Below are 27,764 nucleotides of genomic sequence, written 5' to 3'. Positions count from 1 at the left end.
CCTCACCCCCTCTCCCCCACCCCTCACCCCCCCCTCCCCACCCCCCCCTCCCCTCCCACCCCCTCCCCTCTCCCCTCCCCACCCCCCTCCTCCCCACCCCCCCTCCCCCTCCCCCCTCACCCCACCCCCCTCCCCTCCCCACCCCCCCTCCCCTCCCACCCCCTCCCCCCTCCCCACCTCCCCCCCCTCCCCACCCTCCCTCCCCCTCCCCACCCCCTCCTCCCCTCCCCCACCCCCCTCCCCTCCCCCCCTCTCCCCACCCCCCCTCCCCTCCCCACCCCCCCTCCCCTCCCCACCCCCTCACCCCTCCCCCCCCCTCCCCTCCCCACCCCCTCCCCTCCCCACCCCCTCCCCTCCCCACCCCCCTCCCCTCCCCACCCCCCCTCCCCACCCCACCTCCCCACCCCCCCCCCTCCCCTCTCCCCCCCCTCCCACCCCCTCCCTCCCCTCCCCACCCCCCTCCCCCTCCCCCACCCTCCCCCTCCCCTCCCCACCCCCTCCCCTCCCACCCTCCCCTCCCCACCCCCTCCCCCCTCCCCACCCCCTCCCCTCCCCACCCCCCTCCCCACCCCCCCTCCCCTCCCCACCCCACCCCTCCCCCCCCTCCCCACCCCCCTCTCCCTCCCCACCCCCCCTCCCCCCCCTCTCCCCACCCCCCCTCCCCTCCCCCACCCCCCTCCCCACCCCTCTCCCCTCCCCACCCCCTCTCCCCACCCCCCTCCCCCTCCCCTCTCCCCACCCCCCCTCCCCTCCCCACCCCCCCTCCCCCCTCTCCCCACCCCCCCTCCCCTCCCCTCACCCCCCCCCCCTCCCCTCTCCCCCCCCCTCCCTCCCCCACCCCCCTCCCCACCCCCCCTCCCCTCCCCACCCCCTCCCCTCCCCACCCCCCCCTCCCCTCTCCCCACCCCCCCTCCCCACCCCCCCCCCTCCCCTCCCCACCCCCCCACCCCCCCTCCCCCCCCACCCCCTCTCCCCCCCCTCCCCACCCCCCCCTCCCCTCCCCACCCCCCCTCCCCCACCCCCCCCCCCCCTCCCCTCCCCCCCCCCCCCCCCTCCCCCACCCCCCCCCCCCCCCCCCCCCCTCCCCACCCCCCCCCCCCCTCCCCACCCCCCCCCTCCCCCTCCCCACCCCCCCCTCCCCCTCCCCCCCCCCCCACCCCCCCCCTCCCCACCCCCCCCTCCCCCACCCCCCCCCCCCCTCCCCACCCCCCCCCCCCCCTCCCCCCCCCCCCCTCCCCACACCCCCCCCCCCTCTCCCCACCCCCCCCCCTCCCCACTCTCCCCCCCCCCACCCCCCTCTATCTCCCCCCCCCCCTCCCCTCCTCCCCTCCCCCCCCCCCCTCCCTCTATCTCCCCCCCCCTCCCCTCTCCCCCCCCCCACTCTCCCCCCCCCCTTCCCCCCCTCCCCTCACCTCTATCTCCCCCCCCCCCCTCCCCTCTATCTCCCCCCCCCCCCTCCCCTCTATCTCCCCCCCCCCTCCCTCCCCCCCCCCTCCCATCTCCCCCCCCCCCCTCCCCTCTATCTCCCCCCCCCCCTCCCCTCTATCTCCCCCCCCCCCCCTCCCTCTCCCCCCCCCCCCTCTCTATCTCCCCCCCCCTCCCTCTCCCCCCCCCCTCTCTATCTCCCCCCCCCCTCCTCTATCTCCCCCCCCCCCTCCCCTCTATCTCCCCCCCCCCCCCCTCCCCTCTATCTCCCCCCCCCCCTCTCTATCTCCCCCCCCCCCCTCCCCTCTATCTCCCCCCCCCCCCCTCCTCTATCTCCCCCCCCCCTCCCTCTATCTCCCCCCCCCCCCCCCTCCCCTCTATCTCCCCCCCCCCCCCTCCCCTCTATCTCCCCCCCCCCCCTCCCCTCTATCTCCCCCCCCCCCCCTCCCCTCTATCTCCCCCCCCCTCCCCTCTCCCCCCCCCCCCCTCCCCTCTATCTCCCCCCCCCCCCCCTCCCCTCTATCTCCCCCCCCCCCCCTCCCCTCTATCTCCCCCCCCCCCCCCTCCCCTCTATCTCCCCCCCCTCCCCTCTATCTCCCCCCCCCCCCTCCCCCTCTATCTCCCCCCCCCCCCCCTCCCCTCTATCTCCCCCCCCCCCCCTCCCCTCTATCTCCCCCCCCCCCTCCCCTCTATCTCCCCCCCCCCCCTCCCCTCTATCTCCCCCCCCCCCCTCCCCCTCTATCTCCCCCCCCCCCTCCCCTCTATCTCCCCCCCCCTCCCCTCTATCTCCCCCCCCCTCCCCCTCCCCTCTATCTCCCCCCCCCCCCTCCCCTCTATCTCCCCCCCCCCCTCCCCTCTATCTCTCCCCCCCCTCCCCTCTATCTCCCCCCCCCCCTCCCCTCTATCTCTCCCCCCCCCCCCCTCTATCTCCCCCCCCCCCTCTATCTCCCCCCCCCCCCCCTTATCTCCCCCCCCTCTATCTCCCCCCCCCCCTCTATCTCCCCCCCCCTCTCTATCTCCCCCCCCCCTCTCTCTCCCCCCCCCCCCTTATCTCCCCCCCCTCTATCTCCCCCCCCCCCTCTATCTCCCCCCCCTCTCTATCTCCCCCCCCCCTCTCTATCTCCCCCCCCCCCCCTCCCTCTCTATCTCCCCCCCCCTCTCTATCTCCCCCCCCCCTCTCTATCTCTCTCCCCCCTCTCTATCTCTCTCCCCCCCCCCCTCTATCCTCTCTCCCCCCCCCCTCTATCTCTCTCCCCCCCCCTCTATCTCTCTCCCCCCCCCCTCTATCTCTCTCCCCCCCCCTCTATCTCTCTCTCCCCCCCCCCTCTATCTCTCTCCCCCCCCCTCTATCTCTCTCCCCCCCCCCTCTATCTCTCTCCCCCCCCCCTCTCTATCTCCCCCCCCCCCCCCCTCTATCTCCCCTCTACCCACACCCCTCTTCCCACACCCCTTCTCACCCACCGTTCTCTCTCTTCTTTCCCCCCTCCTACCTGCTGTTCTCTCCGCCGCCATCGCTCGCTCCAGGTGAGGCACGACAGCCGCAGCCCGGCAGTAAGCCCCATCCCCATTGGCCGCCCTGCCGCAGCCAATCAGCGCGCCCCTTCCGAGCTCGGCTAGCAACGGGCGGTGTGGCCTGTGTTTCCTCCGCGATTCGGGCGCCTTCCTGGTTTCCCGTCACTGCCGCCTGCACCTGGCAACGGAATGCGGCAGCCGCTCTTGGGATGGAGGAGCCGCCTTCAGGCGTGAAGGGTGACCACTGACGGTGAGGGATAGGGGTGGGAGAGGGATGGCGGGTGATGGGTTGGGGTCTTTGGTGGTGACGGTGGGTGGTCGGGCGAGGGTGGGTGGGAGAGGGTTCGGGGGTGGGCGGTGATGGAGAGGGTGGATGGTGGTTTGGGAGTGCGGTTGCAATGGGGAGGGTGGTTGGGGATTGTGGAGGAGGTTGCAGTTGGTTGGTGGGGGTGTGGGGAGGTTAAGGTAGGGGAAGGGGGAGGGTTGTGGGGAGCAGAGGGGAGGGTTGTGGGTGGGGGGGGTACGGTTGTGGTGGGGTAGGGTTGTGGGAGGTGGGGTAGGGTTGTGGGGGGTGGGATAGGGTTGTGGGGGTGTGGGGTAGGGTTGTGGGGGTGTGGGGTAGGGTTGTTGTGGGGTGGGGGAGGGTTGTGGGGTTGGGTTGTGGGGGGGTGGGGTAGGGTTGTGGGGGGGTGATGAGGGTTGTGGGGGAGGGGTGAGAAATTGTTGAGGGGTGGGCGATGGTTGAAGGGTGTAGTAGGGGTGTTGGGCGATGGTCTGGGGGGGGGTGATGGTTCAGAGAGATTGACGAGGGGGTGGGCGATGGCTGTGAGGGGCTGGGCAAAGGTTGGGAGGGGTTGGCTGATGGTTGAGGGGCGTAGTTGGTTGGGGGCGGGCGTAGTTCAGAGGGATTGGCAAGGGGATGGGCAATGGTTGGAGGGGCCGATGGTTGGGTGATGATGGGTGGGGGGAGCTGGTGGGGGAGTGAGATTGGGTGGAGCAGGATGGGAGTGGGGATGATGGGATGGGGAAGGTAGTGAGGTGGGGATGGGAGTAGGATTGTGGTGGGGGATGATGGGGTTTGGGGATTATGAGGGTGAGTGAATGGGGTGGGGGGGTGGTAAAGGGGGGGGGTTGGGGAGGGATTCGGAAGGGGGAGGCATTGACGCAATGGTATTGACACTGGACTAGTAAACCAGAGACCAGAGTAATGCTTCTTGGATCTAAATTCCCTGCTAGGTCACTGTGCGGAGTCAGCATTTTCTCCCCGTGTCTGCGTGGGTTTCCTCCGGGTGCTCCGGTTTCCTCCAGATCCACAGCAATGTAGTTGACTCTTAACTGCCTCATCAGGGGCATTTAGGGATGGGCAGTAAATGCTGGCGCAGCCTGTGACGACCAAACATGATTGATGCAGGTAAGGCAGTGGATGTTGTCTATATGGACTTCAGTAAGGCTTTTGACAAGGTCCCTCATGGTAGACTAGTACAAAAGGTGAAGTCACACGGGATCAGGGGTGAGCTGACAAGATGGATTCAGCACTGGCTAGGTCATAGAAGGCAGAGAGTAGCAATGGAAGGATGCTTTTCTAATTGGAGGGCTGTGACCAGTGGTGTTCCGCAGGGATCAGTGCTGGACCTTTGCTGGTTGTAGTATATATAAATGATTTGGAGGAAAATGTAACTGGTCTGATTAGTAAGTTTGCAGACGACATAAAGGTTAGTGGAATTGCGGCTAGCGATGAGGACTGTCAGAGGATACAGCAGGATTTAGATTGTTTGGAGACTTGGGCGGAGAGATGGCAGATGGAGTTTAATCCGGACAAATGTGAGGTAATGCATTACGGTTGAATAAACTTGGTTTGTTCTCACTGGAACGGCGGAGGTTGAGGGGCGACCTGATAGAGGTCTACAAAATTATGAGGTGCATAGACAGAGTGGATAGTCAGAGGCTTTTCCCCAGGGTAGAGGGGCCAATTACTAGGGGGCATAGGTTTAAGATGAGAGGGGCAAGGTTTAGAGTAGATGTACGAGTCACGTTCTTTACACAGAGGGTAGTGGGTGCCTGGAACCCGCTGCCGGAGGAGGTGGTGGAAGCAGGGACGATAGTGATATTTAAGGGGCATCTTGACAATACATGAATAGGATGGGAATAGAGGGATACGGACCCAGGAAATGTAGAAGATTGTAGTTTAGTCGGGCAGCATGGTCGGCACGGGCTTGGAGGGCCAAAGGGCCTGTTCCTGTGCTTTACATTTCCTTTTTTTTTCTTTTTATTAAATATTTTATTGAAAATTTTTGGTCAACCAACACAGTACATTGTGCATCCTTTACACAATATTATAACAACACAAATAACAATGACCTATTTTATAAACAAAAAATGAATAAATAATAAATAACAAAAATGAAAACTAGCCCTAATTGGCAACTGCCTTGTCACAAGTACACACTCTCCAAAAATATAATTTAACAGTCCAATATATAATTATCTGTAGCAACGACCTATACATACTATACAGTATATATTAACAACCCTGAGAGTCCTTCTGGTTCTCCCCCCCCCCCCCCCCCCCCCCCCCCCCCCCCCCGATCCTGGGCTGCTGCTGCTGCCTTCTTTTTCCCATTCCGTCTATCTTTCTGCGAGGTATTCGACGAACGGTTGCCACCGCCTGGTGAACCCTTGAGCCGACCCCCTTAGGACGAACTTAATCCGCTCTAGCTTTATAAACCCCGCCATGTCATTTATCCAGGTCCCCACCCCCGGGGGCTTGGCTTCTTTCCACATTAGCAATATCCTGCGCCGGGCTACTAGGGACGCAAAGGCCAAAACATCGGCCTCTCTCGCCTCCTGCACTCCCGGCTCTTGTGCAACCCCAAATATAGCCAACCCCCAGCTTGGTTCGACCCGGACTCCTACTACTTTTGAAAGCACCTTTGTCACCCCCATCCAAAACCCCTGTAGTGCCGGGCATGACCAAAACATATGGGTATGATTCGCTGGGCTTCTCGAGCACCTCGCACACCTATCCTCCACCCCAAAAAATTTACTGAGCCGTGCTCCAGTCATATGTGCCCTGTGTAATACCTTAAACTGAATCAGGCTTAGCCTGGCACACGAGGACGACGAGTTTACCCTGCTTAGGGCATCTGCCCACAGCCCCTCCTCGATCTCCTCCCCCAGCTCTTCTTCCCATTTCCCTTTTAGTTCATCTACCATAGTCTCCCCTTCGTCCCTCATTTCCCTATATATATCTGACACCTTACCATCCCCCACCCATGTCTTTGAGATCACTCTGTCCTGCACCTCTTGTGTCGGGAGCTGCGGGAATTCCCTCACCTGTTGCCTCGCAAAAGCCCTCAGTTGCATATACCTGAATGCATTCCCTTGGGGCAACCCATATTTCTCGGTCAGCGCTCCCAAACTCGCGAACTTCCCATCCACAAACAGATCTTTCAGTTGCGTTATTCCTGCTCTTTGCCACATTCCATATCCCCCATCCATTCCCCCCGGGGCAAACCGATGGTTGTTTCTTATCGGGGACCCCCCCAAGGCTCCAGTCTTTCCCCTATGCCGTCTCCACTGTCCCCAAATCTTCAGTGTAGCCACCACCACCGGGCTTGTGGTGTAGTTCCTCGGTGAGAACGGCAATGGGGCTGTCACCATAGCCTGTAGGCTAGTCCCCCTACAGGACGCCCTCTCTAATCTCTTCCACGCCGCTCCCTCCTCCTCTCCCATCCACTTACTCACCATTGAAATATTAGCGGCCCAATAATACTCACTTAGGCTCGGTAGTGCCAGCCCCCCCCTATCCCTGCTACGCTGTAAGAATCCCTTCCTCACTCTCGGGGTCTTCCCGGCCCACACAAAACCCATGATGCTCTTTTCAATCCTTTTAAAAAAAGCCTTCGTGATCACCACCGGGAGGCACTGAAACACAAAGAGGAATCTCGGGAGGACCACCATCTTAACCGCCTGCACCCTCCCTGCCATTGACAGGGATACCATATCCCATCTCTTGAAATCCTCCTCCATCTGTTCCACCAACTGCGTTAAATTTAACCTATGCAATGTGCCCCAATTCTTAGCTATCTGGATCCCCAGGTAACGAAAGTCCCTTGTTACCTTCCTCAGCGGTAGGTCCTCTATTTCTCTACTCTGCTCCCCTGGATGCACCACAAACAACTCACTTTTCCCCATGTTCAATTTATATCCTGAAAAATCCCCAAACTCCCCAAGTATCCGCATTATTTCTGGCATCCTCTGCGCCGGGTCCGCCACGTATAGTAGCAAATCGTCCGCATACAAAGATACCCGGTGCTCTTCTCCTCCCCTAAGTACTCCCCTCCACTTCTTGGAACCCCTCAACGCTATCGCCAGGGGCTCAATCGCCAGTGCAAACAATAATGGGGACAGAGGGCATCCCTGCCTTGTCCCTCTATGGAGCCGAAAATATGCAGATCCCCGTCCATTCGTGACCACGCTCGCCACTGGGGCCCTATACAATAGCTGCACCCATCTAACATACCCCTCTCCAAAACCAAATCTCCTCAACACCTCCCACAAATAATCCCACTCCACTCTATCAAATGCTTTCTCGGCATCCATCGCCACTACTATCTCCGTTTCTCCCTCTGGTGGGGCCATCATCATTACCCCTAACAACCTCCGTATATTCGTGTTCAGCTGTCTCCCCTTCACAAACCCAGTTTGGTCCTCGTGGACCACCCCCGGGACACATTCCTCTATTCTCATTGCCATTACCTTGGCCAGGACCTTGGCATCTACATTTAGGAGGGAAATAGGTCTATAGGACCCGCATTGTAGCGGGTCCTTTTCCTTCTTTAAGAGAAGCGATATCGTTGCTTCAGACATAGTCGGGGGCAGTTGTCCCCTTTCCTTTGCCTCATTAAAGGTCCTCGTCAGTACCGGGGCGAGCAAGTCCACATATTTTCTATAGAATTCGACTGGGAATCCATCCGGTCCCGGGGCCTTTCCCGCCTGCATGCTCCTAATTCCTTTCACCACTTCTTCTACCTCGATCTGTGCTCCCAGTCCCATCCTTTCCTGCTCTTCCACCTTGGGAAATTCCAGCCGATCCAAGAAGCCCATCATTCTCTCCCTCCCATCCGGGGGTTGAGCTTCATATAATTTTTTATAAAATGTCTTGAACACTCCATTCACTCTCTCCGCTCCATCTCTCCTTCCTCATCCCTCACTCCCCCTATTTCCCTCGCTGCTCCCCTTTTCCTCAATTGGTGTGCCAGCAACCTGCTCGCCTTCTCCCCATATTCGTACTGTACACCCTGTGCCTTCCTCCATTGTGCCTCTGTAGTGCCTGTAGTCAGCAAGTCAAATTCTACATGTAGCCTTTGCCTTTCCCTGTACAGTCCCTCCTCCGGTGCTTCCGCATATTGTCTGTCCACCCTCAAAAGTTCTTGCAGCAACCGCTCCCGTTCCTTACTCTCCTGCTTCCCTTTATGTGCCCTTATTGATATCAGCTCCCCTCTAACCACCGCCTTCAACGCCTCCCAGACCACTCCCACCTGGACCTCCCCATTATCATTGAGTTCCAAGTACATTTCAATGCACCCCCTCACCCTTAGACACACCCCCTCATCTGCCATTAGTCCCATGTCCATTCTCCAGGGTGGGAGCCCTCCTGTTTCCTCCCCTATCTCCAAGTCCACCCAGTGTGGAGCGTGATCCGAAATGGCTATAGCCGTATACTCCGTTCCCCTCACCTTCGGGATCAATGCCCTACCCAGCACAAAAAAGTCTATTCGCGAGTAGACTTTATGGACATAGGAGAAAAACGAGAACTCCTTACTCCTAGGTCTGCTAAATCTCCACGGGTCTACACCTCCCATCTGCTCCATAAAATCTTTAAGCACCTTGGCTGCTGCCGGCCTCCTTCCAGTCCTGGACTTCGACCTATCCAGCCCTGGTTCCAACACCGTATTAAAATCTCCCCCCATTATCAGCTTTCCCATCTCTAGGTCCGGAATGCGTCCTAGCATCCGCCTCATAAAATTGGCATCATCCCAGTTCGGGGCATATATGTTTACCAAAACCACCGTCTCCCCCTGTAGTTTGCCACTCACCATCACGTATCTGCCCCCGTTATCCGCCACTATAGTCTTTGCCTCGAACATTACCCGCTTCCCCACTAATATAGCCACCCCCCTGTTTTTCGCATCTAGCCCCGAATGGAACACCTGCCCCACCCATCCTTTGCATAGCCTAACCTGGTCTATCAGTTTCAGGTGCGTTTCCTGTAACATAACCACATCTGCCTTAAGTTTCTTAAGGTGTGCGAGTACCCGTGCCCTCTTTATCGGCCCGTTCAGCCCTCTCACGTTCCACGTGATCAGCCGAGTTGGGGGGCTTCCTACCCCCCCCCCCCTTGTCGATTAGCCATCACCTTTTTCCAGCTCCTCACCCAGTTCCCACGCAGCTGTATCTCCCCCAGGCGGTGCCCCCCCGCCCATCCTCTCCCATACCAGCTCCCCCCTCTCCCCAGCAGCAGCAACCCAGTAATTCCCACCCCCCCCCCGCTAGATCCCCCGCTAGCGTAATTACTCCCCCCATGTTGCTCCCAGAAGTCAGCAAACTCTGGCTGACCTCGGCTTCCCCCCGTGACCTCGGCTCACACCGTGTGACGCCCCCTCCTTCCTGCTTCTCTATTCCCGCCATGATTATCATAGCGCGGGAACCAAGCCCGCACTTCTCCCTTGGCCCCGCCCCCAATGGCCAACGCCCCATCTCCTCCACCTCCCCTCCCCCCATCACCACCTGTGGGAGAGAGAAAAGTTACCACATCGCAGGATTAGTACATAAAACCCCTCTTTGCCCCCCACATTCGCCCCACCACTTTGTTCGAACGTTCTTTTTAATAACCCGCTCATTCCAGTTTTTCTTCCACAATAAAAGTCCACGCTTCATCCGCCGTCTCAAAGTAGTGGTGCCTCCCTCGATATGTGACCCACAGTCTTGCCGGTTGCAGCATTCCAAATTTTATCTTCTTTTTATGAAGCACCGCCTTGGCCCGATTAAAGCTCGCCCTCCTTCTCGCCACCTCCGCACTCCAGTCTTGATAAACGCGGATCACCGCGTTCTCCCATTTACTGCTCCGAGTTTTCTTTGCCATCTAAGGACCATTTCTCTATCCTTAAAACGGAGGAATCTCACCACTATGGCTCTGGGAATTTCTCCTGCTCGCGGTCCTCGCGCCATAACTCGGTATGCTCCCTCCACCTCCAACGGACCCGCCGGGGCCTCCGCTCCCATTAACGAGTGCAGCATCGTGCTCACATATGCCCCGACGTCCGCTCCCTCCACACCTTCAGGAAGACCAAGAATCCTCAGGTTGTTCCTCCTTGCGTTGTTTTCCAGTGCCTCCAACCTTTCCACACATCGTTTCTGATGTGCCTCCTGCGTCTCCGTCTTCACCACCAGGCCCTGTATATCGTCCTCATTCTCGGCTGCCTTTGCCTTCACGACCCGAAGCTCCCGCTCCTGGGTCTTTTGTTCCTCCTTTAGCCCTTCGATCGCCTGTAGTATCGGGGCCAACAGCTCTTTCTTCATTTCCTTTTTGATCTCTTCCACACAGCATTTCAAGAACTCTTGTTGTTCAGGGCCCCATGTTAAACTGCCACCTTCCGACGCCATCTTGGTTTTTGCTTGCCTTCCTTGCCGCTGTTCTAAAGGATCCACTGCAATCTGGCCACTCTCTCCTTTTTCCATCCGTATCCAGGGGGGATTCCCTTCTGGTTTACCGCACAGTGTTTTTAGCCGTCAAAATTGCCGTTGGGGCTCCTATCAAGAGCCCAAAAGTCCGTTTCACAGGGAGCTGCCGAAACGTGCGACTCAGCTGGTCATCGCCGCACCCGGAAGTCTGCTTTACATTTCTTTGTTCTTGTTCTTATTCCATGAACAAATAAAAAAATTTAACAGATGGGGCACACGGGGAAGGGGACAGAGAGGGTGTTAGTGGGAGGGTGGGTGAGGGAGGGAAGGGATGGAATGAAGAGTTGGGGGTAGTGTAGGAGGGAGGGGGAAATGATGAGGGGGGAGGGAGGTTTGAGATGGGGGCAGGGAGGTGGGGTGGGTTTGGGTGCGGGGCGGAAGGGTAAGGGCCGAGGGAGAGGTTAGGATGGGACAGGAGGTGGGAGGGAGGGGGTCTGGGTCGGAACGGGAATCATAGAATTTACAGTGCAGAAGGAGGCCATTCGGCCCATCGAGTCTGCACCGGCTCTTGGAAAGAGCACCCTACCCAAGCCCACACCTCCACCCTGTCCCCATAACCCAGTAACCCCACCCAACACTAAGGGCAATTTTGGACACACAAGGGCAATTTAGCATGGCTAATCCACCTAACCTGCACATCTTTGGACTGTGGTAAGAAACCCGGGCACCTGGAGGAAACCCACGCAGACAAGGGGAGAACGTGCAGACTCTGTACAGGCAGTGACCCAAGCCAGGACTCGAACATGGGACCCTGGAGCTGTGAAGCAATTGTGCTAACCACTATACTACCATGCTGCCCACATGGGGAGAGAGGAGAAACAAGCTGGGATGGAGGGGAGTGTAGGTGGATGTAAGGGTGGTGGTGGATCCAGAACCAGGGCACAAATGAGGGGGAAGCTCTCTCTCCCAGAGGGTAGTGTGACTTTGGAACTCTTTGCCTCAGAAGGCGGGGTGATTGAATATTTTTAAGGGGGAAGAAGATAGATTCTTGTTAGGTAAGTGAAGCAAAGGTTTTCGGGGGGTAATGGGGAATATGAAATTTGAAACATAAACAGATCAGCCATGATCTTAATGAATGGCCTGAGTGGCCTACTCCTGCTCTATTTCATATGTTCATCGTACTGGACAAGAGTAAGCTTTCAGTGTTGGGTGGTGGTAAGGTAAGTGGCACATTCTTACACAGCTTGTTACTAAGAAGAGTATGTGGGATGTGGTGGAACGATAGAAGGAAGATTAGGTGTGACGCTACGATCACCTTTAGCTTCAGCCCCCCCACTGCTAGCCAAAGCATCTGCAATGGCCATCTCAATAATGGCCACCATTGCTGCCTCAGTGGGAGTTTGGACCACCCTGTCCTCTCCAGGTAGCTCCTGTTGCCTCTTCAGTGCCACCTTGCCCTGCAAGAAAGAGGAAGGTGCGTCTGTGATCATTATGCAATCTGTTTGGGGTAATGCGCTGTTGTGGCAGCGTGTGCAAGTTGTGAAATGTGGGTGCGAGACTGGCAGGAGTGCTGTGTGTGAGGGTGTGGTGGAACATGTGAATGTCAGATATGAATGCAGATTGACCGAGATTGTCTGCAGGTGAACAAGGAGTTGGGAGTAAGGTGCATTGAGCAGTGTCTGAGACTAGTGGCGCAGTTTGTAGGATATTGCATTCACTGGCCTTGACCACTGTGTGATGAACTTCTTGCAACTCTGCATTCAGGTCTTCGGGGCTAGACTCTTGACACTTCCCTCTATGGCTAACTTCTCCCACAGCCTTCTATACCTGGAGGGCCTCTTGGCTCCCTTCCTTTCCACATCCTCGACCATTCAGTACCTGGAACCCACTCTCCCATGTTGTCCTGTTCTTTAATGTTTCCCAGATCAGAGTCACTTCCGGGATGACTGCCTGCCCCCCTTTAAGGAATATAGGCGAACTGTAAGCAGTGCAGGCTAGCTTTAGGTGGTACTAGCCAATTATGATATTGCAGGAAGTTGGGGTGCTATCTGCATCGCAATAAACAGATGTGGGTCAATCACAGAACACAATCCCTGCACCCATTTTCAGGTGCTATTGAATCTACTGTCTCATTGTCTTAGCATCAGGTGGGAGTATTAGGACAGAGGTTGGGGTGCTACTGCAGTGGTAAGCAAACAAATCTTCCTGGTCTATTCACTGACAACTGTGGATGATTTATGTATGACCTAAAGGCTACAATCATCTCCTGAGTTAGTGAGGAAAAAGATAAGAGAGGTTTGCTACAATCGCTGTGTTGGAAAACCCCTGAATTTTGACAAGACTGGTCTTGGTTATGATGCCTACCGCAGTTGAATAGGCTACTTTCACTTTTTAATCTCAAGTCACCACCTTTAGATTGACCACTTGTAAGATAAACCTCCAATGGAATTTGCCCAGACACAAATCACTGGCCTCGAGCTACATTCAGTCAAGGGAGAGAATGTTAGCGCTGGGGAGGTCTGTAGAAACAAGCCATGTCTTTTCTTTCTCATCATGTGAGATAATGTACTATTTTAGGTTAATTTTGGGGTTGTTCAAATTATATGCATTGATAGGAGAGTTCATGGCTGGAGAGGGCAGTCATTTTATGTACATTCTGGGAAGAAAGTGACTTGTAAAGTGGACAAAGGGGCGTCATGCGGCACAGTGGTTAGCACTGGGACTGTGGCACTGAGGACCGGGGTTCAAATCCCGGCCCTGGGTCACTGTCCATGTGGAGCTTGCACATTCTCCCTGTGTCTGCGTGGGTCTCGCCCCACAACCCAAAGATGTGCAGGTTAGTTGGATTGGCCACGCTAAATTGCCCCTATTTGGAAAAAGAAATAATTAGGTACTCTAAATTTATTTTTAAAAATTAAAAAAGAAAAATCTGAAACTGAGCACCCTTCCTGAATCTTTGCAGATTACCGAGGACATCAGAAGCAACGGTGACCAAAAAAGATGCAAGAGAAGCGAAACATCCAGATAATAGAATGGAACGACCTGGACAAGAAAAAATTCTACTGCATTGGTGTTGTTATGGCTCTGTCACTGCGGTTTACGGTATATCCAGCCGCATTGATCCGGACAAGACTTCAGATACAGAAAGGGAAGAGTCATTACCACGGCACTTTTGACGCTTTCCTTAAAATCCTACGAACCGAGGGTGTCCGAGGACTTTACAGAGGATTTCCATTAAACGCATTGACCCTAGTCTCTGGCCAAGGGTACATTACTACTTACGAGCTGGTACGGGTGCACTTGTCCAAATACAGCAATAATAATGCCATAAAGTCGCTTGTTGCAGGAGGCGCAGCATCGCTTGTGGCACAGAGCATCATCGTGCCCATTGATATCATATCTCAGCACTTGATGCTGGCGGGCCATGCAGGGAACCTTGGCAGGTTCAGGCTGCCACCATCTGATGTAAAATACAGACGAGTATTCGGACAAACCCAGGCGGTTATCAATCAGATTATCAGGATTGACGGCCCAAGAGGGTTTTACAGAGGATATTTAGCCTCCTTGATGACGTACATTCCTAACAGTGCAGTGTGGTGGCCTTTTTATCACTTCTACGCAGGTACGTAAGGGTATAGTTCCCTCCCTATCATGATCTCAGTAGCTACTCATAACACCTTATAATAAATGTACTCGTCACAAATAATTTGGAACAAGATTTTTTTTAACCACTTGTATATCGTGTAACTTGGTGTTATTCTTGGTCAGAATGAATTTGGTAAAATAACATTGTGTATCTTGTGTTGCCCTATTATGTATTTTCTTTTCATGTACTAAATGATCTGATTGAGCTGCTCGCAGAGAAATACTTTTCACTGTACAAGTGACAGTAAACAAATCCAATCCAAATTGAAAATCACTCCTGCTGTTCACCAATTATACCTAATTGGGATATTTTAGTCTCAAGGTTGCCACATTTTGAGCTTCATCCAGGCTTGATTTATACTAAAAGTACTGTTTAGCCATTCCATGTTTACAGCCATTCAGTAACCACACTACAATATATAATATTGATCAAAATAGGACATGTCTCCTGTATAAAAAGTGTAACAGCACCAATTAATTGTAGCAGTTACATGCTAGTGCATGGTACCGATTATGTGACAGCACCATGATAACCATTAACACAACACAGGCATTGAAATAGTTAAATTTCAAATTTGCAGTAACGATAAATACTGGCATGTACCTGTGTTGCGGTAATGGTTATGTGCCAGTCCATGGGGCAGCACAATTGCTTCACAGCTCCAGGGTCCCGGGTTCGATTCCCGGCTTGGGTCACTGTGTCTGCACGTTCTCCCCCGTGTCTGCGTGAGTTTCCTCCGGGTGCTCCGGTTTCCTCCCACAGTCCAAAGATGTGCAGGTGGTTTGGCCATGCTAAATTGCCCACAGTGTTCAAAAAAAAGGTTAGGTGAGGTTACTGGATTGTGGGGCTAGGGTGGAGGAGTGGGCTGAGGTGGGTTGGTCTTTCTGGTGCAGACTCGGTGGGCCAAATGGCCTCCTTCTGCACTGTATATTCTATGTCGAATTCTATGACTATGTGCCACCCTAATTGTACATGCCAACAATTATATGCAAGCCCCACAACTACAGTTACACGCCAGTGCCGTATGTCATGTGAGAGTACCTTTAAGAAATGGATGTTTAAGCAATGTACCTTTAAGAAATGGAGCTGATCATATTACTGAAGTGATGTCATAGGGTGGGGGGAGCTGAGCTCACTTCTGCTTTTTTGAGTTTCAGTTTGAGAAGGCAGCTGGGAGTGCCTGTGTGTTTTGCTGAGAGCTGCAGGAAGATACACAGAGCTGGTCTGTTGATTTCTACAATCCAAAGACTATAAATATATTGAATGTAACCTGATATGTTCTTATTTTTGAAGGTTTGAAGTCTTTTGGATGTTTAAAGGAACAGTTTGAAGGATTATTTAGTGTTGTAGTCTTTTGGGGTTATCTTTGAAGTAATGGGAGTTAAGATATTCAATGTTTGTTTTTAAAAGGTTAACTTGAGTTCATAGAATAAACATTGTTTTGTTTTAAAAACCAGTTGTCTATCTCTGCTGTATCACACCTGGAGAGCACGCCGTGTGCTTCCCACACCACAATCTATTAAAAGTTGTGGGTCGGTTGAACTCCATGAAACGCTTTGGGGTTCTGTAAACCCGGACCCATAACACGTAGTAACGGTTAAGCAGCAACGCTGCTGTGATATCAGTTAAATGGCATTGTTGCAGTAATGGTTAATTGCTGGCCGCAAGGTAATTATAAAATTCCTACAGTGTAGAAGGAGGCCATTCGGCGCAACAGGTCTGCACCGACCTTCTGAAAGTGTACCCCACTCAGGTGCACTCCCCCGCCCTATCCATGTAACCCTATAAGCCCACCTAACCTGCCCATCTTTGAACACTATGGGGCAATTTCTAGCATGGCCAATCCACCTAACCTGTGGGAGGAAATCGGAGCACGCGGAAGAAACCCATGCAGACACTGGGAGAACGTGCACACTCCACACAGACAGTCACCTGGGGTACACAGGGAGGTTATGGTAGAACTGTTTAAAATATTAGCTGGGCCACAGCTAGAGCAGTTAGGAAGGGCCTATTTTCATCAGCAGAGAGATCAATGACTAGGAGGCATCCAATTGCCACACTCACATTGAGACAGTGCTGAAATATTTTTCTCTAGTAACTTGCTGCACAGCACTGTAACCTTCCAAATACCAATGGTTTGCCTGAATTCTCTTCTTTCTCCTCACATTCTATTTATTCCTTGACTCTCAGGTATTTGAAATTTTCTCCAAACTTCTGCTGACTAAATCCCTTGAACGTTGTCCTGTTCCTGTTCTCGCTCCGTAATCTGTTCTGGTTTAGTCGGGATTTAGTCAGAGTTCAGTTTGCATGTTTCCACCACCGTTCCTTAAAAACATCGCACTTTTCTGCCCTTGTTCTTTCCGTCATTTTGTTACTTCATCTTTCCTTGATTCATTTTTCCCTCCCAATTTTTTCGTGGAGAATCCCCATATACGTTTCTGTTCTGATGATTCTCACTTCTAATATTTATTCATGATGTGGATTATTAATATAGTAGATTCAGAACAATTACAAGACTACAAAATAATGAGCAACTCCAGATACTGTCGGGGGGGATAGCCTATCAGGGGAAAACAGCAGCAGCCAGAGCAGTGGCACCACGGCTGGCTCTGATGTTCAGAAGGGAGGGTCAAAGCGCAGAAGAGCAATAGTAATAGGGGACTCCATAGTCAGGGGCACAGATAGGCGCTTCTGTGGACGTGAAAGAGACTCCAGGATGCTATGTTGCCTCCCTGGTGCCAGGGTCCAGGATGTCTCCGAACGGGTAGAGGGCATCCTGAAGGGGGAGGGCAAACAGGCAGAGGTCGTTGTACATATTGGTACTAACGACATAGGCAGGAAGGGGCATGAGGTCCTGCAGCAGGAGTTCAGGGAGCTAGGCAGAAAGTTAAAAGACAGGACCTCTAGCGTTGTAATCTCTGGATTACTCCCTGTGCCACGTGCCAGTGAGGCTAGAAATAGGAAGATAGAGCAGCTAAACACGTGGCTAAACAGCTGGTGTAGGAGGGAGGGTTTCCGTTATCTGGACCACTGGGAGCTCTTCCGGGGCAGGTGTGACCTATATAAGAAGGACGGGTTGCATCTAAACCGGAGAGTTTAAACTAGTATGGCAGGGGGGTGGGCACGGGAGCAATAGGTCAGAAGGTGAGAGCATTGAGGGAGAACTAGGGAATAGGGACAGTGGGGCTCTGAGGCAGAGCAGACAGGGAGAAGTTGCTGAACACAGCGGGTCTGGTGGCCTGAAGTGCATATGTTTTAATGCAAGAAGTATTACGGGTAAGGCAGATGAACTTAGAGCTTGGATTAGTACTTGGAACTATGATGTTGTTGCCATTACAGAGACCTGGTTGAGGGAAGGGCAGGATTGGCAGCTAAACGTTCCAGGATTTAGATGTTTCAGGTGGGATAGAGGGGGATGTAAAAGGGGAGGCGGAGTTGCGCTACTGGTTCGGGAGAATATCACAGCTATACTGCGGGAGGACACCTCAGAGGGCAGTGAGGCTATATGGGTAGAGATCAGGAATAAGAAGGGTGCAGTCACAATGTTGGGGGTTTACTACAGGCCTCCCAACAGCCAGTGGGAGATAGAGGAGCAGATAGGTAGACAGATTTTGGAAAAGAGTAAAAACAACAGGGTTGTGGTGATGGGAGACTTCAACTTCCCCAATATTGACTGGGACTCACTTAGTGCCAGGGGCTTAGACGGGGCGGAGTTTGTAAGGAGCATCCAGGAGGGCTTCTTAAAACAATATGTAGACAGTCCAACTAGGGAAGGGGCGGTACTGGACCTGGTATTGGGGAATGAGCCCGGCCAGGTGGTAGATGTTTCAGGAGGGGAGCATTTCAGTAACAGTGACCACAATTCAGTAAGTTTTAAAGTACTGGTGGACAAGGATAAGAGTGGTCCTAGGATGAATGTGCTAAATTGGGGGAAGGCTAATTATAACAATATTAGGCGGGAACTGAAGAACATAGATTGGGGGCGGATGTTTGAGGGCAAATCAACATCTGACATGTGGGAGGCTATCAAGTGTCAGTTGAAAGGAATTCAGGACCGGCATGTTCCCGTGAGGAAGAAGGATAAATACAGCAATTTTCGGGAACCTTGGATAACGAGAGATATTGTAGGCCTCGTCAAAAAGAAAAAGGAGGCATTTGTCAGGGCTAAAAGGCTGGGAACAGACGAAGCCTGCGTGGAATATAAGGAAAGTAGGAAGGAACTTAAGCAAGGAGTCCGGAGGGCTAGAAGGGGTCACGAAAAGTCATTGGCAAATAGGGTTAAGGAAAATCCCAAGGCTTTTTACACGTACATAAAAAGCAAGAGGGTAGCCAGGGAAAGGGTTGGCCCACTGAAGGATAGGCAATGGAATCTATGTGTGGAGCCAGAGGAAATGGGCGAGGTACTAAATGAATACTTTGCATCAGTATTCACCAAAGAGAAGAAATTGGTAGATGCTGAGTCTGGAGAAGGGTGTGTAGATAGCCTGGGTCACATTGAGATCCAAAAAGACGAGGTGTTGGGTGTCTTAAAAAAATATTAAGGTAGATAAGTCCCCAGGGCCTGGTGGGATCTACCCCAGAATACTGAAGGAGGCTGGAGAGGATCCTCACTGTCTTCAGGGGATGTCCCGGAGGGTCGGAGAATAGCCAATGTTGTTCCTCTGTTTAAGAAGGGTAGCAAGGATAATCCAGGGAACTAAAGGCCGGTGAGCCTTACTTCAGTGGTAGGGAAATTACTGGAGAGAATTCTTCGAGACAGGATCTACTCCCATTTGGAAGCAAATGGACGTATTAGTGAGAGGCAGCATGGTTTTGTGAAGGGGAGGTCGTGTCTCACTAACTTGATAGAGTTTTTCGAGGAGGTCACTAAGATGATTGATGCATGTAGGGCAGTGGATGTTGTCTATATGGACTTCAGTAAGGCCTTTGACAAGGTCCCTCATGGTAGACTAGTACAAAAGGTGAAGTCACACGGGATCAGGGGTGAGCTGGCAAGGTGGATACAGAACTGGCTAGGTCATAGAAGGCAGAGAGTAGCAATGGAAGGATGCTTTTCTAATTGGAGGGCTGTGACCAGTGGTGTTCCACAGGGATCAGTGCTGGGACCTTTGCTCTTTGTAGTATATATAAATGATTTGGAGGAAAATGTAACTGGTCTGGTTAGTAAGTTTGCAGACGACACAAAGGTTAGTGGAATTGCGGCTAGCGATGAGGACTGTCAGAGGATACAGCAGGATTTAGATTGTTTGGAGACTTGGGCGGAGAGATGGCAGATGGAGTTTAATCCGGACAAATGTGAGGTAATGCATTTTGGAAGGTCTAATGCAGGTAGGGAATATACAGTGAATGGTAGAACCCTCAAGAGTATTGAAAGTCAAAGAGATCTAGGAGTACAGGCCCACAGGTCATTGAAAGGGGCAACACAGGTGGAGAAGGTAGTCAAGAAGGCATGCGGCATGCTTGCCTTCATTGGCCGGGGCATTGAGTATAAGAATTGGCAAGTCATGCTGCAGCTGTATAGAACCTTAGTTAGGCCACACTTGGAGTATAGTGCTCAATTCTGGTCACCACACTACCAGAAGGATGTGGAGGCTTTAGAGAGGGTGCAGAAGAGATTTACCAGAATGTTGCCTGGTATGGAGGGCATTAGCTATGAGGAGCGGTTGAATAAACTCGGTTTCTTCTCACTGGAACAAAGGAGGTTGAGGGGAGACCTGATAGAGATCTACAAAATTATGAGGGGCATAGACAGAGTGGATAGTCAGAGGCTTTTCCCCAGGGTAGAGGGATCAATTACTAGGGCATAGGTTTAAGGTGAGAGGGGCAATGTTTAGAGTAGATGTAGGAGGCAAGTTTTTTACGCAGAGGGTAGTGGGTGCCTGGAACTCGCTACCGGAGGAGGTGGTGGAAGCAGGGACAATAGTGACATTTAAGGGGCATCTTGACAAATACATGAATAGGATGGGAATAGAGGGATACGGACCCAGGAAGTGTAGAAGATTGTAGTTTAGTCGGGCAGCATGGTCGGCACGGGCTTGGAGGGCCGAAGGGCCTGTTCCTGTGCTGTACATTTCTTTGTTCTTTGTTCCAGATATGACATTTAAACAAAAAGGGTTTTCTTTGCGAGGGGGAAATACTGAAGTACATAATAAGTCAGAAAGGGTCTGAAATTAACATTTAACTGTGACAGGAGTCTTATATTAAAACTTTTTATTGTATTTTGCCTATACCTATCATATGCTTGTGGTATTAGTGCATGGTGACGGAGTGAATAATCTTCTGATTGTGTGCCTCTAGCCATTGATTCCTTCTCCTGTGTCTGAATTACAGAGCAGCTGTCAAAAGTAGCTCCCAGTGAGTGCCCTCATCTGCTCCTACAAGGAATTGCAGGACCAATGGCAGCGATCACTGCATCTACACTCACCAACCCGATGGATGTGGTTAGAGCTCGAGTTCAGGTGAGGATAATTTGGTTTTTAAAATGTCATTTTCTGCCTATTTGCGTCACTCGTAAGGCCAGCATATATATATAGCTAGTTACCCACGAGATGTGCTGCAGTCAGTTTGGCGAAAGTGGGGGCTGAAGGATTTTGACCCAGCAATGATGAAGGAACGGTGGTTAAAGTCCTAGGGGAGATAGTGCGTGACTGCAGGGCAAACTTGTAGGTAGTGCTGTTCCCACTACTTGCCCTTGTCCTTCTGGAGAGATAGGATTTAGGATTATTTAGAAAAACATAGCTTGATTAAAGATAGTCAGCATGGCTTTGTGAGGGACAGGTCTTGCCTCACAAACCTCATTGAATTCTTTGAGGATGTGACGAGACACATTGATGAAGGTCGGACAGTGGATGTGGTGTATATGGATTTCAGTAAGGCATTTGATAAGGTTCCCCATGGTAGGCTCATTCAGAAAGTTAGGGGCATGGGATGCAGGGAAATTTGGCTGTCTGGATACAGAATTGGCTGGCTGAAAGAAGACAGCGAGTGGTAGTGGATGGAAAGTGTTCCGCCTGGAGGTCGGTGACCAGTGGTGTCCCGCAAGGATCTGTTACGAGACCTCTGCTCTTTGTGGTTTTTATAAATGACTTGGATGAGGAAGTGGAAGGATGGGTTAGAATGTTTGCCGATGACATGAAGGTTGGGGGAGTTGTAGATAGTGTTGAGAGTTGTTGCAGGTTACAGCAGGACATTGACAGGCTGCAGAGCTGGGCTGAGAAGTGGCAGATGGAGTTTAACCTTGATAAATGTGAAGTGATTCATTTTGGAAGGTCGAAGTTGAATGCTGAATACGGGGTTAAAGGCAGGATTCTTGGAAGTGTGGAGGAACAGAAGGATCTTGGGGTCCACGTACATAGATCCCTCAAAGTTCCACCCAGGTTGATAGGATTGTTAAGAAGGCGTATGGTATGTTGGCTTTCATTAACAGGGGGATTGAGTTTAAGAGCCACAAGGTTTTGATGCAGCTTTATAAAACTCTAGTTAGACCACACTTGGAATATTGTCGCCTTATTATAGGAAGGATGTGGATGCTTTGGAGCGGGTACAGAGGAGATTTACCAGGATGCTGCCTGGACTGGAGGGCATGTCTTATGAAGAAAGGTTGAGGGACCTAGGGCTTTTCTCACTGGAGCCAAGAAGGCAGAGGTGACTTGGTAGTGGTGTACAAGGTGAGAGGCATGGATAGTGTGGATAGCCAGAGAATTTTCCCCAGGGCGGAAATGGCTGTCACAAGGGGACATAATTTTAAGGTGATTTGAGGAAGGTAATGGGGAGATGTCAGAGGTTGGTTCTTTACACAGAGAGTGGTGGGTGTGTGGAATGCACTGCTAGTGGAGGTGCTGGAGTCAGAGTCATTAGGGACATTTAAGCGACTCTTAGACAGGCACATGGACAACAGTAAATTCAAGGGGTGGAGGTTAGATTGATCTCAGATTAGGATAAATGGTCGGCACAACATCGTGGGCTGAAGGGCCTGTACTGTGCTGTACTGTTCTATGTAGAGCTTGGGGATTTGTGAGGTGTTGCCGAAGGAACCTTGGCGGGTTGCTGCAGTGCATCATACATTTGGTAGCCACTATTGCCACGCTGCTGGTGGAGAGAGTGAAGGCTTAAGTTGGTTGATGGGCTGCTTTGCCCTGGATTATTGACACCACCAATGTCAGACCAGAACTGCCACTTCAAGTACTTACTGCTGATCTCCTCCCTTTGGACATGCTGTTCAGAATCATATTTGACTGAAACGGCCGCCACAGTTGTATAACCTGCTGCCGCTGATTGCTCAGGTTGTTGCGTGAAGAATGGTCCTGTGGATGGGGTAGTCTGGAGCCACTGCTATTCATTGCTGTATAATGCACTAAGCACCACTATCTGTGGAATTCGCTACCCCAGAGTGTGGTGGATGCTGGGATAGTGAGTAAATTTAAGGAGGAGGTAGACAGATGTTTAATTGGTAATGGGTTGAAGGGTCATGGAGAACGGGAAAGGCTGTGGAGTTGAGGCCAGGATGGGATCAGTCATGATCACATTGAAGGTGTTTAGGCTCGGAAGCTAAATTGCTTATTCCTGCTCCTTGGTCATGTATTCTAGGGAGGAGATGCTCTGGCTGATCAATCTAGCTCTTGGCCTGTAACATGAAATGAAATGAAAATCGCTTATTGTCACAAGTAGGCTTCAAATGAAGTTACTTGAAAAGCCCCTCGTCGCCACATTCCGGCGCCTGTTCGGGGAGGCTGGTACGGGAATTGAACCTTACTGCTGGCCTGCCTTGGTCTGCTTTCAAAGCCAGCGATTTAGCCCTGTGCTAAACAGCCCCTGCTGTTTTGTTGGTACATTGTTGGTACCCTACATTGTAGGTAGCAGAAGAGGAACATATCAGCTATGATAGAATGGCAGAGCAAACTCCTAATTCGCCTAATTCTGCTCCTATATCTTATTAACTTCAGAACATGTCAGATAACAAAAGGAAGGGCATGGGCCATATCCATCAGGTTGGTGAGTGTAGATGCATATCCCCTGAAATATTATCTGTTTTAAAAATACCTTCACAGAGAGACTGCGTGATTATAAACACAGCATACTTGTGTAACCTTGCAGTGTGAGGTGTTCATTGAATTGCCATTGGGACCGCTAATCACTCTTTGCTTTCCCTTGGTAATGTTGTTAACAGCTTCAGGAGAATTCTCATTCTTATGAATGAGACAGAATTGTGGGGGAAAGCCAGTGGGGTCATTGGCAATTGTTATTCAGGAAGATTTGGCTTGTAACGCAGAACAAGGCCAGCAGTGCGGGTTCAATTCCCGTACCGGCCTCCCCGAACAAGCGCCGGAATGTGGCGACTGGGGGCTTTTCACAGTAACTTCATTGAAGCCTACTTGTGACAATAAGTGATTATTATTAAGATTCAGTAAACTTTGGTGCTTAGGTGGTGGATTTGTCAAATGACTTTAAACGTGAGCACATAGACAGTTTGCAATTGAGTACATGTTAGACGTTTTAGTTGCTGTGAAATGAAGAGTCTAAAGTTCTTGTTCCTTTTCACCAAACACCATTTATTTCACTTCCACAGCCTCTGCACAAAACTCTTAACGACACCACCTGACAGAGGCCACCTGAAGCCTCTTTACATATCAGTGTCAATTAATGGATACTTAACATAAATGAGTCAACTAATTGCAATGCCTCTTAACCCATTACTTAACAGTACAAACTGTGAAGACAAGAGGACGTGCTAGTTTGGTTGTGCCAAGGCATTTTCCATTGTGCAATTCTTAAAACACACAGAAGATTGATTGATAGGAGTTAATACAGCCCATTCACCAACCTTGACCATCCATTCCCTCTAACTCTGTCACTCTGTGGCTGCAAGTTGTACTGCAGGAACCATTTAAGGATTCTTTGACAGAATTTCCCACAGCTTCCTGGAAGGACAAGGGCAGCAGAAAGAGTGGAACACCATCATCTTCAAGGCACGCACCATCCTGACTCAGACATACGTCGCCGTTCCTTCATTGTCGCTGAGCCCAAACCATGAACTCCTTCCCCAGCCGCACTGTGGGTGTACAGACACCACACAAGCTGCAGTGGTTCAAGAAGGTGTCTCAAGGTCAACCAGGGATGGGCGATAAACGGGCTTGTCAGCGATGCCCATTTCCCCGAGAAATAATTTAAAAATAACATATTGTCCAGATCACACTGAAAATATTACATGTAGTTTGTGTCACCAGAATTACGGAGGGAAATGCAGGCTGTCAAAGAGTAACCAGGATGATCTCCAAGCTCTAGTCTCAGAATGGAGAAGAGGTTAATTGGGAAAGATGCCATTTAAATATTGGGATGTTTTTCCCATTGTTTTAAATAAGGGCTCCGTAACTGGTGGAGTGAGTAACATTGAGAACCAAGTGACAGACAAGTAACTTAAATGGATGCTCAATATCTAACCTTAGTTGACCTATCGACTAGTGCAAGTGTCACCAGGTTACTAGTAAGGGCAAACTTTGGAAAGAATTTGTTTTAAGTTATCCAAAGCTATACTTTAATGAATAAATGAGCTTGTGGGCTGGAAGGAGATATTCCAATGAGGGGGGAACAAGGTCAGGACAAAGCCACCTCTTGCAAATATACTGGTCTTTCCCGACTGCAGTAACTTGCTTGTTTTCCATTCCCCCTCTTCTGTTTCAGGTGGGAGGGAAGTCCTCGATAATTCTGACTTTTGAGCAGCTTCTGAAAGAAGAGGGTCTGTTGGGCCTGACCAAGGGATTGTCAGCTCGCATCTTATCTGCGGCTCCAACAACTCTCTTATTGGTGGTTGGCTATGAAACGCTGAAGAAAATGAGCCTGAGGCAAGAGCTAGTGGAATCTAGACACTGGTAGTTGCATGTGAGCCTGGATCTAATAGAAGGAAGTGGCAGCTATTAATGCAAATTGTAAACTATTGGTCACCTTATACACACCGTCACGGTCTGAAATGTTAAATTCCAGTGGTGATGTGGTTGCTACACTAAGGCAAAGGATCTTTATTCTAGAAATGAACACTCCCCCGCACCCCCCCCCCCCCCCCACCTCATTTTCCGTTGTACAGTATTACCGCATTCTAGTTGAATACTCAAATTCCTGGCCCCGCCCACCATGGGAATCGTCACGGGCAGGATGGAAAATTTGACACACCGCCAAAATGGTCCATTGACTTGGGGCGGGACTGGCGAATCCCACCCACAGTCTCTGATATTCTATAAACCGGGTCATTAACGCAGGCCAGAGCTGGGAATCAAATTATTATGAACAGTATGGTTAGTGCAGCCCATGGTGAATGTGTGAAATTCTCACACTTGAATTGTGGAAACATCCCAGAAATTCATTGATAGATTTTGGCTCTCAAAACTTCGGATGTGTTGGAGAGGATTTTTAGCTTTATTACAGAAAGTTGCAGTTTCACTGGGGACGGTAAAGATGGGTTGTGAGTTTAGACGATTTCTCGGCACAGTATGCGAGCACATTTGCCCCACTGAAATTTCCTCTCCTTGCAAGCCCCAGAGTATATCAGCGTAAATAGCTTAAAGCTGCATTCACACTGTAAGATGGGAACAAATTGAATCGTTCCCAACATTATTACAGATCGAGAGAGTTTGTTTGTGCAAGCTCCTCAAACTCCATCTCATTTCTTTGTTCAAGACTGCCGAAACTGGTGCTTCAGTGCCCACAGTATTACTCAGACCGATCGGATCAGTTTTATTTTTAAGAAAGTCACAATAGATTCCGTGCATTCAACGGAAATTAATTTGTATTTATCTGCGGTTAGTAAGGTACTTGTGAGAAAGTAACTCTTCTGACGCCTGCAAATCAAAAAAATGTCAACTTCAATATTTCTCAGGGGCAGCACAGTGGCGCACTGGTTAGCACGGCTGCCTCACGGCGCCGAGGTCCCAGGTTCGATCACGGCCCTGGGTCACTGTCCGTGTGGAGTTTGCACATTTTTCTCGTGTTTGCGTGGGTCTCACCCCCACAACCCAAAAGATGTGCAGACTAGGTGGATTGGCCACACTAAATTGCCCCTTAATTGGAAAAAAATGAATTGGGTACTCTAAATTTATTAATTTGAAAAAATATTAAACTTCAATATTTCTCGTTGACTTTACACCAGGTATAGTCTGCAGGTGACACAGGATCAAAGGACAGGGGTCATTGGACTAGAACACATAGCTGTAATTCAGTCCCATTTTAAAGTGAGCCACTTTGATCTTGCTTTTATTCTCGTTATAAATTCTATTTATAATAGGAAGTACCTGTGACAGGATAATTATATTCTCGTTCCAACGGTGAAAATTACATAGAATTTGCAGCACAGAAACACGTAATTCTGCCCACCTGGTCTATACAAGTGTTTACATTCCACACGAGCCTCCTCCCACTCTACCTACTTCATCTCACCCTATCAACATAACCTATTCTTTCGCCCACATGTACCTATCAGGCTTCGCCTTTAAATACAGAAAATGCAACATGTTTACCAAAGAATTTGTGATAATAAAACGCAGCAAATGCATGAGACCTAACGTCTCGGTTGAAGCAAGGATAATAATAATAAGGTTTATTAGTGTCACAAGTAGGCTTACATTAACACCGCAGTGAAGTTACTGTGAAAAGCCCCTAGTCGCCATACTCCGGGTACACAGAGAGAGAATGTCCAATTCACCTAACAAGCACATCTTTCGGGATTTGTGGAAGGACGCCGGAGCACCCGGAGGAAACCCACGCAGACACGGGGATACTGGTAGCCCAGGCTGTTCAGGTGTAATTCAGTCCCAATTTTAAAGTAATACATCCTTGTCTTTATCTCCGCCATTCATATTGATAACAGGAACTGGCCCTATCATTTCCCAATTTCTCCTCCTCCTCAACGAATCATACAGCACACTAGGAGGCCATTCAGCCCTTGTGTCTATGCCAGGACTTTGAAAGAGCTATCTAATGATTCTCACTCTCATCACCCTCACTTTCTCCCCTTAGCCCTACAACTGGTTTAGCTCAGTTGGCTGGTTCATGATGCAGAACGAGACTAACAGCACGGATTCAATACCCGTACCGGCTGAGGTTATTCATGAAGGACCCGCCTTCTCAACCTTGCCCGAGGTGGGGTGACCCTCAGGTTAAATCACCAAGGGTCAGCTCTCCCCCCTCAATAGGGAAAGCAGTCTGTGGTCATCTGGGACAATGGCGACTTTACTTTACAAATACTTCCACTTCAACTATTTATCAGGGTGCCACCCTGCCCAGAGGACAAGCAATTGGGGGGCCTCCGATTCCCTGGGAGACCCCCACGAGTGCCTGTTTGTGGGGACCAGCACTGAACTGCACTTGCCTGAGATCTCCAAGGCAAGGGGGCTAGATCCCACGCCTTGGCTAGATTGTGGGAGTGCATTTTATAGTGAGATAGCTGTCTCACTCTAATCTGCAGATTTGCCAAAAGTTGATCCTGCCCACAATGGGCAGAATTTACATCGTG

The 27,764-nt window shown here is 51.4% G+C and overlaps 2 protein-coding genes across 6 annotated transcripts in view; one reads left to right on the top strand and one right to left on the bottom strand.

Annotated features, from left to right (window-relative positions):
- The window catches only part of ireb2 (iron-responsive element binding protein 2), a 74,719-nt gene extending 71,676 nt beyond the window's left edge, over positions 1-3,043 (bottom strand). The window contains exon 1 of the mRNA XM_072492982.1: positions 2,916-3,043. Coding sequence (XP_072349083.1) covers positions 2,916-2,937 — 22 coding nt within the window. The 5' untranslated portion in view covers positions 2,938-3,043. The remainder of the gene's footprint in view (positions 1-2,915) is intronic.
- The window catches only part of LOC140404443 (solute carrier family 25 member 44-like), a 63,959-nt gene continuing 39,235 nt past the window's right edge, over positions 3,041-27,764 (top strand). For 2 of the 5 annotated variants that reach the window (XM_072492987.1, XM_072492988.1), the window contains exons 1-3: positions 3,041-3,187; positions 13,583-14,242; positions 20,597-20,724. In XM_072492987.1, the coding sequence (XP_072349088.1) occupies positions 13,621-14,242; positions 20,597-20,724 (750 nt within the window). In that variant the 5' untranslated portion in view covers positions 3,041-3,187; positions 13,583-13,620. Of the gene's footprint in view, positions 3,188-4,249; positions 4,349-13,582; positions 14,243-20,596; positions 20,725-24,943; positions 25,310-27,764 lie in introns of those variants that run through there. The other 3 variants (XM_072492986.1, XM_072492983.1, XM_072492984.1) reach the window with 3 other exon arrangements.

Source organism: Scyliorhinus torazame, chromosome 30, assembly GCF_047496885.1.
Source record: "Scyliorhinus torazame isolate Kashiwa2021f chromosome 30, sScyTor2.1, whole genome shotgun sequence".
Taxonomy (NCBI): Eukaryota; Metazoa; Chordata; class Chondrichthyes; order Carcharhiniformes; family Scyliorhinidae; genus Scyliorhinus; species Scyliorhinus torazame.
This window is presented reverse-complemented; position numbering and strand designations above follow the sequence as displayed.